Raw genomic sequence first — 14,307 nt, 5'->3', positions numbered from 1 at the left:
ACCCTGCCTCCCTTTCTTATTTGGCTATTAGAATGGTGAGATGACAAAATAGAAAACAAAGAGAAATCACAGTGGGAACAGAGTGGTCTCACTAAAGGGATTATTTTATCCACGGTAGTACTTTCAGTACCACTTTCTGCCCTCAGTTTAGGATGTGTGCTGCTATCAGCACAGCTGATTTGGCTAGAGAAGGAATGGAAAACTTTATCTATGCCATCATTTTTTAAAATTAAGAGCACATTTTCTTCCATCCCTGAGACTTTGAAATCATTTCCTTTTTACTGATTTTTTCACTCCCTTTTCCTGCTACATTCCTTACTCTTGCTTACTCATTTGATATTTTTCTCTGCATTTTCTTTTTCATTTGTTTCCTTTAGTGCAGTACAGTGAAGACTCCCTTCTTTTCATGTTCAGTCTGTACACCTTTCAAATTTAGGTGAAGCAAGTTCAAAATTAGGCAACAGTAGCTTGCCTATTGCTAAGTGTGGCCTATGCCAGTAGTGAGTGTTACATGTTTCAGATGTAGTTTTGCTCCTAATATTTCTTTTCACACCCTCAAACCTTCAGTAAAATTTTTTTCATTGATCATTTTTCCATCTTTGTTCTCAGCTCAAACCTGTGTTTGTCTGGAAAGTTAGAAGACAATCAAAATCTTCTGGTTTTTATTTATGCAAAGGGGGAGAAGTCATAGTCTGACTAGGAAACACATACCCTTATTCACTGGTATAACTAAAAGATGGCTGAAATTACAAAACTCAGCCCTGAGAGATCTGATAATCTGTAAGGGCCAAAAACTACTCCATGTTGTATGAAAGGGACAAGAGTTGGTAACTTACTCTTCTGACAACCAGAAGTTAAGGAAGATGGCAAAAAAATGAGTAACCCTACAAAGTGCTTTTTCTTAAACCGGTTATATGTAGGGGGTCTACTTTATTTGCAGTTTTGTGGTTTTCACAGAAACCATGAAAAATAGTGTTGTCTGCAATCGCCAGAAAATATTGTAGTGACAGTTTTCCACAAAATCAACCTAAAAAAACTTTTAAAAATTATATTAATATAATATGCTGTTTTAGAATGTGTCAATGCTTACAATAAGCCAAAGACAATGTGACAATCATTGCAGCCACAGAGCATGTAATTAAATTAGTTTATGTCACTAGCAGACCTGAACTGAAGGAGTCAGTCAGTGAAGTGAAAATGTTTATGTGCCATCTTTTAAGTTCAAACTTGATACCAATGTCACTTTGCCAATCAGCAGCAAGGGGCAAGGCCAGCAGGAAATTCACATGAAACCGGCTCATCATGCTGGGACCAAGCTGTGAAAATTGCTTTGTCTCTCTATGAGTTTAGTAGACCCCTAGTTATGTGGGAACCAAGTCTTCCTCTCTTTACCTACAGAAGCTGTGATGGGTTGAAGTAAACATCCCGCTGGTTGGGAGCAAACAGATAGCTTATTTTTCTTTTCTTTTCTCAATAATGAGCACCACCAAGGATATGGGAACCACATTTGAGTGTTGGGCTCCTGTACTGTGGAACAGAATTTGTCTGCATGCTATCGTCTTAGCTTTCACAGATAAGGTAACTTGACAACTTGATGTGTAACTTGCTTTCCTGCATATCCCCTGTATATTCCCTTCACTCCAGAAGGAAGTCTGTTACTTAAATTCACAATAAAGAAATATTTCCTTACATTGGCAATTTCTTTCTCCATCTGCATAACTCTTTCCATTTCTTTGGAAATCTGGACCTCAGTGATGGTAAGATTTCTTTCCTGAAGAATCAGCTTAGCTACAGAAATCATGAAAGCAACATAGGCTGAACACGCCTGCAGGGAGAAATAATAAATACTTTCAAGACAAACCTTTTCAGAGTACAGCATATCTTATGTGGGATATTTTAAAACTCTAATTTTGATTTGAATTAGTGTTCTGGACTCCTTTTTTAGCCACATGTATACAAATTCACTCGGAAAGGCTCTTTACATAACAATGAAAAATTAACCTTAATTTTTTTCCCTTATTGAAATTGTTATATAGTCGCTTGCAAATTAGGGGAAGCATTCTAAAACTGCATACTCTGGTTTTATTATTTAAAATTATATATTTACTAGTCCATACTTAAATCCTACCACCCCTGAATTTCCAGGAATTCTCTGAAATTTCCTAAGCAGATTATTTTAGTTAAAATTTCTGGGAAAAGTGATCCCAGAAACCAGAAAATGAGAATCCTAGTGCATGTTTATTCCTGTACTGGTGCTTTTTGGATATCATTTCCAAAAACAATGATTCATTGTAGTCAAATATCTACTGTATCTTTCATGGGAATTTTATAGAACCCTGTGTGCTTGACAGTTTCTCAGTCTTTGGTCTAGCTAACCACTATGTATTCATTATTCATGCATGCACATATTTCATATGAGACCACAAAGACTCAGAAAATATTTTATATCATTTGCATATAAACTATTCAACCAACAGTTTTGCAGCTCCTATTGGATTTACTTCATGGATGAGTCCTAAGGAATTCGGCAGAAAATGATAACCTTTCCATTGGTCTTTTTGGATCATTCAGCATAATTTAATACAAATTAATAAGGTTATCTTTGAAGCAGTTATAAATATAGAAATAATGTGATTCTATAGTACTAAACTTTTATAGAATCCTGCTCTATAGAACTATTCCTGTTAATTTTGGGGGCCTATTCCATAAAGGAACATGAGGTAGAAATTTTATTACCATATGCTTTCTGGCAATTCCCATCCCTGATGAGAATCCTGGTTGCCACACAAGCCATTTATGAAAATATAAATAGGTTAAACTACATAGAGACAAAAACAATAGGATTTTAAAAGGTGCATCTATATAATTGCATTTAACATGGGATGTTTGAATATCTGCTATCAACTTGTTTAAATCTGTACCCTGAAATGAAAAAATCAGATGGATATTCTACTGAGTGCTTGAAAAACCATGCCTCGGCTATTACTATCTTCCCTGGGCCAATAATTCACCTGGCACCAGCTATTATGCACTCCGGGCCTCAACCTGCAAAGTACTTCATGCATCCTGTATAGCATTGACCATCGATTCCACTGAGAACTGGTGATAGCACCTCTCAGGATTGGGCAATCAAAGATACGTCTTCTCAATGTCTTGAGTTGTATAAGAACACTTCAACAGAGAGGAAATGGGCTGAAGTTCCTGATCGCTAAAATGACAAGTAACAAAGAGGGTCCCTGTCAAGCTTATGAATACTTCAAGAGTATCAGCATCTGTCCACAGACTGTTAAACTTTCCATGGGGTTTGATTCAAAATCCACTGAAATTAGTAGGAGTCTGCTGATTACGTAACTTGAAGATCACTGCACACCTCCCTGGGTCAATCAGAACAGCCAAAGGATGAAATCAACTGATCTCTAGATACAACTCATAAATAGGTCCTAGTTATTGCGCAGTCATCTCAAAGGCCATGCAGGGGTCAAAATAACTGCACCAACAATTACTAATTAACAATTTATGAGCAGCAATTATTTAAAAATATAAAACCCTCACACACACATTCATAGCGTGTATTCCTGATACAGATGAAAACATTCAGGTTAAAGTACAGGAGACAAAAGTCCTCTTTGCCACATAAAGCTCAAGGATAGAAGTAAAATGACACAGCAGGAATCAGAGCCAAGAAATGGCTGCTAGCAAAGAAGAGGTTCTGTAGCAGAAAGAGACTCCTTCCCTTGAAGCATTCATGCCTGTGGCAATATTTATTTTAGACTCTGTCTTCTCGGCGCATGGTTTTGGCACCATTAAGAGACTTGCTTTTAAAAGAAACTTTCTCTACTCTCTAGTGTTAAGATGCTTGAAGTCTTGGATGAACTTTGTTTCTTAGTTCATTTTTAAGTTGACACCATGTAATTTGCTTATTAAGTTCAATATCATGATTTAAATTCTAAAACCAAGTAGCTTAGAAGCATAAGTCCTAACAAATGTTTTTAGTGCATTTATTGTCATGATGTAAATATATTTTTGGTTACTATTTCAGGAATTTGGGTTACATATTAGCAAAAGACCAATGTTTCATGGTAAAAATTGCTGTTTTTTCAAATCTGATGATTCAGTGGTCCTTGTTCTCCTCTTGCCTGCAAATAATGGTCAGTTCCAGTGAAGCCAATAGTGCTACACAAGTGTAAAATCATTGTAAAATCCGAGAAAGGCTTGTAGAGCGAGAGATCATATGAAAATTCTAATAACAGTCATCATTCAACACAAAGTCATCAACAGTCAACAACCATTTCTTCACATAAATTACTTTCTGATAGGCCAGAAGATTGTGATATTGGTGTAGAGACCTTGTTTTTTGTGCTATATTTGTACATTTCTTAGCATAACGGGGCCTGGGATTCCCAAGTGCTATGGTAAATAATAATATTATCCAATTTATGACTGGAGTTCCTAAGTGCTGTGGTAGTATAATAAAAGGTAAACCAAAAGGTTAATGTGTTAGTGGTTATCTTTGTTAGTATGTAAACTGTAATTAAAACTAATCATTATAAATCATGGTATTAACCATTAGCATGTCAGCAAAATACCAGCCAAACAAATACACAATAACATGTTTCTCATGACTTCTGCATTCAGTTACAAGGTAGAAAACTGGCTAATTAAAGACACCGTTAGCTTTTAGTAAATGCCTATACTTAACCTTGTGAAGATTCTCCCAATGCACACCTATTGTTGACAGTGAGAGATACACAGTTCCAGTACCAAGATGTTAATTGAAGTATGCTAGCACAATAAGTAAACATGAATTAAAGAAGATCAGATGGAACGATGGTTTAGCTTCTAAGCTTCAGTTTAGCAGATAGCCAGGGAATCTATGATAATTTCAGAACCTCTCCAGAGAAATTATGTGTTGGGGTGGGGTTCCTTTTGTTTTCTCCTCTTTATCCCAGTGGTTCTCAACTATTTTTAACTCAAGACTATGTTAGATTCATGGCACACATTGAAATATACCTGCTCTTAGCTTTAACTCATCTCTTGAATACAGAAAAAAATAACAGAGCAAGTAGTTTGCTACAAAGAACTCAAAAAGACCACAACAGATCAAAATGGTTTTAACGCTACTGATTCCTATTTGAAATCTCTGGGGTTATTTTGTGAATCATGTAGGTGTTTGCACACCTAACAGTGCTAATATTGTGCAGCACCCATAAAGGATCTCAACCAAGGGCACGCTGAGAATCATAGCTTTATCCAATTCAACATGCCAGGTAATACTGAAAGCTTTCAAAATTTTTTCAAAGTGGTAAAATGATATCTGTGTTCTTAATAACCCTATGTTCAAAATTCAGCACAAATAATGCCAATTAACTAACAAATTCTAAGACGCTGACAGCACAGCCATTACATCTAACCTCTACTGACACCCTAGATTCATTCCAACCTGGGTTCATCTCAGATGTTGTAATTCAGAAATGGCCTATGTTGCTCTGATGAGACAACCTTCTCGTAATGAAGGAGAGGTATTACAACAACACTGATGCTTAATCTTACTGAATTAGGAGCTTTTGGACCCCCCCAGTTATGAATAACCCCACTTCATTTATGAGTCCTGGAATAACAAATCTAAGTTGGTTATATTAATTTAGGTACCAGCCTATAAATATATTAGGGGTGTGCACCAGGAACTGGGAGAACGTCTATTCACCAGGGCACCCCAAGGTCTAACGGTCACAAACTCCAGGAAGACCATTTTAGACTGGACAGAAGAAAAAACTTCTTTACCATCCCAGTTCCCAAAGTGTGGAACAGACACAGCTACTCTAGACACCTCTAAGGCACATTTGGATGCTTATCTTGCTGGGATCATTTGACCCCAGCTGACTTCCTGTCCCTTGGGTGAGGGGCTGGACCCGATTATCTTGCGAGGTCCCTTCCAGCCCTAATGCCTATGAAATCTATGAAATTTCTTCAAAGGGATCCAAAAGCATCATGTCAAGCAGCAGCTCTTTCTCCACAGGAGCTGACATCTATACTCTCTATGACGATCCACCCTGCTATAGCTCTTCTATGATATCTATATTAGGTATTTTGGGCAATCATGCAGCAATACTGGACATACATCTTTCCCTCCAGCAGAGACATCATTGTCTCAGTGACTTCCTAAGTACATATCACGAACTGGAGCTTGGATTCCCAACTGCTGCCTCTGAATACATGCAGAAAAATGGAAGCAAGTTAATAACCTTCACTGCACTCCTGCTTTTCATCTCTACAGCCCTTTTTCCCACCCTCAACTCTTGTTTATTTCTACTTGCTCTCTTACTTGCTAATCTGGCTCTGAAATACTCCTTTCATTTTCTACATTTGCTCTTGATTTAATTCTTTTCTTTATGCTTCTCTGTCCTTAGAAGAAAACTCTGTTCTCTCTGCCAAGTAGTCTTACTCTCTCTTCTCTTTCATGATAGTAGTGAGTTTTAAAATTAAATTGGTTTGAAGTCCTTACACTGAGCATCTTGCAAGTTATGTTTTTTTCTGGAGTTTAGGTCAGAAGCTCTTTGTGGCAGGGACTGTTCTCTCTTAAGTATTGTCTGTGCACATCTTCATCATCAGATATATGTAGGGATCTATCAAACTTGCAGCAGAAGTGCACTGTGCAGCGACTCCTTTAATGTTGCAGCTCCCTGCCCTCCCTTTCCACCACTGAGGGGCCTTGCCATTTGCTCCTGATCAGCAGCAAAGTGAAAAACATGGTTTTAAATATGGTATGGTTTTTGCCTCCTGGCTGGTCAGCAACAAACAGTGGGATCGTTGGGGCCCCTTGGTCAATCAGTGGCAGGAGGCTAAAATCACGCCACATTTAAAATCCTGATAAAATCTCCGCCAATCAGAAGCGAGTGCTGAGCAGTTAATGGCGGGGCTCCTCCACTGATGGTGGGGTGGGATTGCATGGGGGAAACTAAAAGATTAATGGAGCTAGCATGCAGCGCACTTCCACCTTGATTTTGGAAGGTCCCTAGATATATGTGTGAACCTTGAGGGCTGAGATAGGAGCTTAAGTTACAATTTACCAGCCGTAGCTTACCTCCTCGTATGCTCCAGTGCATTCATAGTAGTCACGAGAAGGCAAGCCAAGCCCTGGTTGATCAATCTGTAGGAACATTTAAAATAGTTAGCTGGCAAAGAAAATGGTGCAACACTGTAGAAAGCCAAAGTCCTGGAAGACAGGGACTAAGAGTGCTAATCTCTGCTTCTGATCAGTGAGAGTGAATTCTTGCTGATCATAACAAATTTGAAGGCTGACTCACAGGCTTTCTTGATTTCTTTCCTACTTTTCTTCTTTATTTTTCCCCTTTGTCTCAGTAATTGCCTTCTGCTCCTGCCCTATGTACTGTCCAGTCCATTGTAACAGCATGTCTTTGCAAGTAAGTAGCCAATGCAATCAGTGGACAAACATACCTTCCACAGAGACACCAAAGTTACAGGATGTTTTTTGTTAATGTGTGTAGAACAGACCAGATTCACCCTCCTAGATGAAAGGCTGGATTCACCTGAGCATGGCAGTGTGATCACCAAAGAAAGCTGGGCCATAGTGGGATTCACCTTTTATGCCATCAACCTCCCATTGGATATTGTGCTGAGAGGGATCATATTCATTTTATAGCAATGGCAAGCTGCATAGCATTGTGGATGCTGCCTTCATATGTGCTCCAGGATCACCCCATAACCTGAATACCTTGGCCAGCTCCCTCCTCTGCCTGTCCTTGCCCTCTGCCTGTCCTCTGCCTGTCCTTTCAGAGCTCTGTCAGCAGACTGCAGATCCATAATGGAGTAATACATACAGCTGTAACACCCTTCAGGCTGGGTGATCTGTCATGAGTTGGGCAGCCCTCATTAGGGTACTCTGTAATGTGTGGCGAGCCAATAAAAAAAATACATTGTTTTCATGCATATACAAATGACATCAGTGTCGTGTTCACTGTAGGTTTCAAAACCCCTCAGAAAATGGGATGTAGCAATGAATTTGTGCAAGGACTAAAGGATAATGCTATATACTCTGAGAATGGCAAGACATGTCTATTTCAGAACAATAAAGAAACACTGTTAAATATGAGGGCTACAGAAAGTCATAATGGTGTTTTGCTGCTGTTTAACTAGCTAAATTAAATTTTCCCCTACCAACTTTTTTATAGTAGTGTTTTACTGCACTTGAAGGATCAGGAATGCCAGGCCATTGAGACAAACTTACATGAATGATGTGCGTTGTGGAGTTCTTATCATCTGTGCCAACAAAAAAATTTATGAGAACCTTTTTCCCATACTTAGCATTTAGTTGTGCAATAGCTGTCTCAACTGTCCAGTTTCCACCTAAAGAATTGAACAATGAACTTAGTCTTGATACTTTTGGAAATAATGAAAAATACAATCAAGAAGTTTTAACAGAAAGATAAATAGAAAAGCTTGTCCTACCATAGACAGTGTCCCAGTCACTTGTTGCAACAGGCCAGTCAAACACAGTTGGCAATATATCGATTAAAGGTTTTCCACCTCTGCTATCAATAGCAGCTTTTGAAAATGGTAAAAGTTGGGTCAGTATTAGTTATATGCATATTTTAAGCATGTAAACACTATGCTGCCTTTTATAAACTAAAGTTCCCTGTTTCTGTGACTGCAGCTGAGAAACTTGCCCTGCAACCAAGCTTTCATCCTCACCATTTCCAGTGCTGGAGGACAGTAGTCCAGAATCAATGGGCACCTATACACGTTCATCGAGGCTGCTCCAAAGTGCTGGACTCGATTAATTGAGTCTGCTGGAGCATGCTAATTACCGTGCCCCTCTTCCCTTCCACCTCCTGGAGCATGTGTATAAACATTCTAAGATTTTATATTTAAAACTAACTTCTCATGATTACAAACAATGCCCAAGCCCTTAAAAAGGTGAGACAATGTCAATTTAAGTAGCGTTGTCTTCCTGAGACTGCCTAGAGCTTTAAACAATTGTTCCAAGTCACACTACTTAGCTCAGGAAACTCTGAAATCTAATGATGACAATTCATACGCGAATATAACTAACTTTCACTGCCCGTTATTCTAGGGTTATTCCAAACTCTCCCCCCCATGTTTTCTGGATGTCCAAAGTCCCAACTGTCCTGAAGCCACAAATTTGCATGGTACAATTTTTATTTGCCAGAACAAAAGTCTGCAGCACCCTGAATACTGAAAAGGAAAGACCAGAGGGAAGCAACTCATTTAATGCCAAAATTAATAATACAAGAACTACTTTGTACTGATCTGCATTACTTATATGCATATTTAATTCTACAAAACCTACGTATTTTAGTTTACAGGAAGCCGAGTCAGAACTTCCCAGCTGCTTCAAAAGAATGCCACACAAGCCAATGTTTTTGTAGTAGCATTTAGGAACACATGAATTAGATGCATTACATTTATAAATCTTATGTGTAGTAATTTGTGGATAAACTTACTTTCATTTATACATGATCTATACAGAGTTTTTGCTTTCTGCACTGCTGCTATGTTGTTATTGTCTGGCTTGTCAAGGACATCTAAAACAAACAGAGAATAATTACATGCAATATCTTACAGCATCTGATCTGCATGCAAGGCGACTGGAGGAAACTATGGAGGAAGTCAGCTGGGGGCACAGAGAATAGAGGATCTATAGCTCTGCACCATGCCCCTTGTTCTTCTCAAGTCCCTTTACTTCAGGTACAAAGGAACAGGGCTCCGGAGGTACCATGTTTGAGTGGGGAGGTGCTTTGGATCATCTTGCCCCAGGCCACAGGTGTTTCCTATCATGTTTACATGCTATAGAGTTCCCCTCTGCACAACCACTCCCACCCCTAACTGCTGAGGGACTGTTTGCAGAGATTAAAGATTCTGGGTAGCTAGGTTTAGAGATGAAGCCTGAGGAACAGTATAGAGACACTGAGTGTCTGAAAATAAACCTGATTCACATGACCGCTATGAGGTATGCAAACATAACAAGTCTTAATCCCAGGATGCTTTGTGCAGTGGAGGACAGGATCTAAATCCCAAGAAAAGGATTGGAAGAACATGCCCCCGTTTGAACTCAGGGAGTTTCTTAACTCTCATGCACTTTTCCTTTCATGGGAGATGATATGGCCCACAATCCTAAATTTGCTCTTGGTACTTTGTGATACATTGTGAAAATGAAATGGTGATATGCCTTTGGTCATAGTCACTGAAATGTGTCTGCTTGTTAGGCCATAGCTGAAGAAATACAGACATGCAGATTGTAAGGCTGGCAAAGAGCAACTTCCAGCATGTGGAAGTGTTCCGATTGGCTTGGATACAAGGAGACTCCTTTTTTCTTCATTTAGTACAGCTGCCACCTGTAGCTCATGGGTAATGATTTGGGTTTCAGCTGTTGTAATATCCAGATGCATACAAAAAGAGTAGTCATCACAGGGGTCAGGTCTGGACAAACGTGCTCCAGTGCCCAAAAGCATAACTCCTAAAGCTCAAATTATTAGCCAAGCAAATAGTTCAGGGATAAGAACTGAATACAGAAGACATTTGATTTATCTAGTTAGATAACAGGTTTTGTTATGATTACATATAAGCCATGGAAGAAACTTTATATAGTCCGTAGAAATAAACTCCACTGACCTTTCAGAACAACTTCTAGTTCATCTCTTAAAATGTCAAAGTTACTATAACGGGAGCTTGTCTCTGGAATGACCTTCCTCTTTAGCCATCCTCCACAGGCATATTGGTAAAAATCTTTACAAGGCTCTGCAGTGGTGTCCATGTTTTCAATGATTCGGGCTGCTGTAGGGTAAGACAGAGCAACACATGAAAAAACTCACAGGTCAAATAAATATATAATAAATATAGAATTTTAATTTGGAAAGGAACCAATAAACCTCCTGTGGTTAAGATACTCTCAGAACAATTCTCCCCTCCCCTAAATACACATGTAGCAGGGCACCCCGGTGCTCTGCTCCTAGAGAGGAGAAACTGCCAGGGAAAGAGAGACAGAGCCCTGGCATGTCATAACGAGCCCAGCTGAGGGTTGCCAAGGTAACAAGCGCAGCTGCGGGTTGCCGGAGCAACTAAGGGGAACCAGCTGCCTGTAGGGGGCAGGGCCTGGCCCTTATAAAGCCCAGGGCTGAGGCCAGGCTGGCAGTTCTCTGCCAGCAGCCAAAGAGACAGGAGCTCACGGGGATAACAGCAAGTACCGCTCGAGCGGACTTAAGCCACGATGTTGAGTTATAGCCAGGCGGCTTTGGGTTGTGTTTTGAGTTATAGCTGGGAGGCTTGAAGTTGTGTTTGTGATATTACAACCGGAGGCTTGGGTGAGGCTGTAGGGGTTGGAGGAGGCCTCATTGGGGACTCACAAGGGAGTGTGAGGCCCCAGCGCCAGTGAGGGCGCACTAGGCCCTGAGTTACAGGGCAGAGTCGTGAGGTCAGTTAACCTTAGAGAGGAGCGGCTGAGCCTCATAGGTACCCCAGAGAGAGGGGCCCCGGTGCCTGAGGGAGGGCGCAGTCTAGCGCAAGGAGGGTGCATTATTCTCATAGGGACCCCAGAGAGTGTGGGGTGCCCTAGCGCCAGTGAAGGTGCAGCTTGCACACCAGTGAAGGCACAACTGGCAGCGAGGAGCGCAACCAGTGGGTTGCGGGTGCAACCAGTGGGTTGCAAACAGGGGACACCGACCCCGGGTTGTGTGCAGGGTACGTAGGCCCCAGCCCCAGAGAGAGGGGTGATTTTACTGGGAAGCCCAAGGTGGGCACAGCGAGCCTCAAAGAGGGGGAGCGCCATATTGAACTATTGAGAAGCCCAAGGTTGGTGCGGTGAGCCCCAAAGAGGGGGGAGCACCATATTAGGAAGCCCAGGACCGGCGCAGCAGATGCCAGCAAGGGTGTCACTTGTGGGGTGCATAGACCCTAGCCCCAGGGAGGGGTGATTACTGAGGAGCCTGAGAGCGGGGCGATACTGAGGAGCCCAGTAACAAGCTACCACCGCAGGAAAACCCAGAGAAAGGCAAGGTGCTGCGGTTGCCCCGAGAGGACGGGGAGTAGCAGCGCGGTGAGCCCGTATCAGAAAGGGTGGTAGTGCAGTGGGCCCAAGAGACCGGCGGCCAGAGAGGAAGTCCCAGAGTGGACGAGAGTCCCAGTGAGGGGCTGTATATGGGAGAGAGCCCGGGGAGCGGGCGTGCAGACACACCAACGTCTATTACATCAGCGAGGCTTGGGGTGTGGTATTAGGGGTGGTAGGAGCCATGCGCAGCCCATAAGGCTAGGGAGCCGGGGGAGCACCCATTACACTGGGAGACCCCAGGGGGTCCAGGAACACACGGGGACAGAGGTCCCGAGTAGCCGTGCCCAGGGAGTCATAGGCAGCCTCCCAACCTTATATCTACCAGCAAGACATGGCGGGCGAAAATTAGAGGGTGCCCTTGGGCCGGCCTTGACACGGAGCGAGGGACCTCGAGGAGATCACGGCCCTCCGAGAGGACTCCGCCGTGACAACACAAAACATCTTTTTTTGCATCAAATGAAAGCTAGGAAGTATTTTTATAATACTTAATATACAGAAAACAGCTAAGTCATCCATACAAAAGCTTGTGGGGAGGTGGGAAATGATTATTTCCATTTTACCAATAGGGACTCTTAGATACAGCTTACTCATGGCCAAATGGTGAGTCTGCAACCCTCTTCCCTCCCCACCTCTGCACAAATTCCCAAGCTTGGGCATATCCCTTGAGACCATAAACAGAAGTTTATGCTCTATTTCATGATTTATACTCTAATTCACTAAATATAAATTATCTGATGTTATTTTTCACAGAAAGGTGTTTTATACTAAAAGAGAAATGGGAAAGAATCCACACTGTTGGGAGAAAAGTCTAAAGCAGCACTCTGGTACTTATCTAAAGAAATTTTAAAAATTAGATAATGCTCATTAATGCTAATAAACTGAAAAAAACCATCAAAACAACATTTAGAAACCCCAGTTCTTTCAGTGTCATCCTTCATTGAGCCAAATGCTGAAATAACAACATTTTAGTTGCCAATGTTTTCTAATGAGAAAACTGATACTTTCAGTCCAACTTAGCATTGTGATTGATTGTTCATTATTGCTTTAAATTATATTTAAAGTTCTTATGTTTCATTTACTGATTTACACCTTGTAATAAAATGTGGTTAGGACAGCATTTAAATTATGAAGGAATTTCCTCTTTAAAAGACGGAATAATTCACCAGAAGAGTCAGGAGAATAAAGGAAAACAGAGATTGTACATGCATGTCCAGTTCTTTAGAAAGGGAGGTTCTTAGTTTATAGAATTAAAAGTTTTGCTACAAATTTCAGTAGAGTGGGAGATTTGAGGGCCTGCCCATTTTAAAAACCACATCCCAGGATACTATAAAGACCCCAGGACCACCACCCTCAGGGTTGCCACTCTCTAATTTTATTTATTTATTTATTTATTTATTTATTTATTTTACTGACAGTCTGCAAACTTTTTACGGACAAGAATTTTTTTTATTGACATATATTTTACTTAATGTTACATAATATAACCTGAAATAGTGCATGTGTATGCACGTGCGCACACACACATACAGAATCCAAAGGGGTTTCACCCTGCTTCCCTGGAGGGGGGTCCGTGAGGAAGCTGGTATGAGCGCAAGATGGGGATACTCCAAGCCTCACCCCCTGTGCTTAAACACGTACCACTAAGTCTTGGCTGCCCACTTCCCCCTGAGAACAAGAGAGGAGGAAGCCTACTTCCCACATGTGTAATACCCAAGTGTTTCCCTTTTCTGAAGGTCCTGGGGGGGGAACACTGTGGGACAGAAGGCTTGCCAAGTCTTCATACATTTTAAAGATTTTGAAATATTTCTATGGACTTTAGGACAGGGGTTTTTAGCCACCTGTTTACAGATTGTCCACAAAATTTACAAACAGTTGGCTACCCTGATCATCACCAAATTAAAGAACTCAACCACTTTGGTTAAATGAGAAATATGAGGTGATAGTGATTGTTGGCTTTTTCATACATTTTTCTGTAGAGAAACATCAGATTTATACCTTGAAAGTATTTTTTACTTGCTGCAATTATGGAAAGCCCTCTGCAACCAAAAACAGAAAGACAAAGCCTGTAGTAGAAGACATTAAGCAAATGGAAAATATGCATTGGGCTTTTATGGAAGACAAATATTTGGGACTCAGGAAGAAAGAAAGATGCATGTGCTGGAACTATACTGAAATATGTAAAAGGAAGAGAAATCAATGTTTGAAGGAAAGATAGAAATAAAAAT

General features: G+C 40.9%; 1 protein-coding gene across 4 annotated transcripts in view; it reads right to left on the bottom strand.

The window, feature by feature from the left end:
• Window positions 1–14,307, bottom strand: part of MME (membrane metalloendopeptidase) — an 81,799-nt gene that overhangs the window by 44,215 nt on the left and 23,277 nt on the right. For all 4 annotated transcript variants that reach the window (XM_019491793.2, XM_059731054.1, XM_059731053.1 and 1 more), the window contains exons 4-9: window positions 10,651–10,812; window positions 9,483–9,563; window positions 8,467–8,562; window positions 8,246–8,364; window positions 7,082–7,147; window positions 1,691–1,825 (exon numbers count right to left, since the gene is read on the bottom strand). In XM_019491793.2, the coding sequence (XP_019347338.1) occupies window positions 1,691–1,825; window positions 7,082–7,147; window positions 8,246–8,364; window positions 8,467–8,562; window positions 9,483–9,563; window positions 10,651–10,812 (659 nt within the window). The remainder of the gene's footprint in view (window positions 1–1,690; window positions 1,826–7,081; window positions 7,148–8,245; window positions 8,365–8,466; window positions 8,563–9,482; window positions 9,564–10,650; window positions 10,813–14,307) is intronic.

This window comes from Alligator mississippiensis, chromosome 7, assembly GCF_030867095.1.
Source record: "Alligator mississippiensis isolate rAllMis1 chromosome 7, rAllMis1, whole genome shotgun sequence".
Taxonomy (NCBI): Eukaryota; Metazoa; Chordata; order Crocodylia; family Alligatoridae; genus Alligator; species Alligator mississippiensis.
This window is presented reverse-complemented; position numbering and strand designations above follow the sequence as displayed.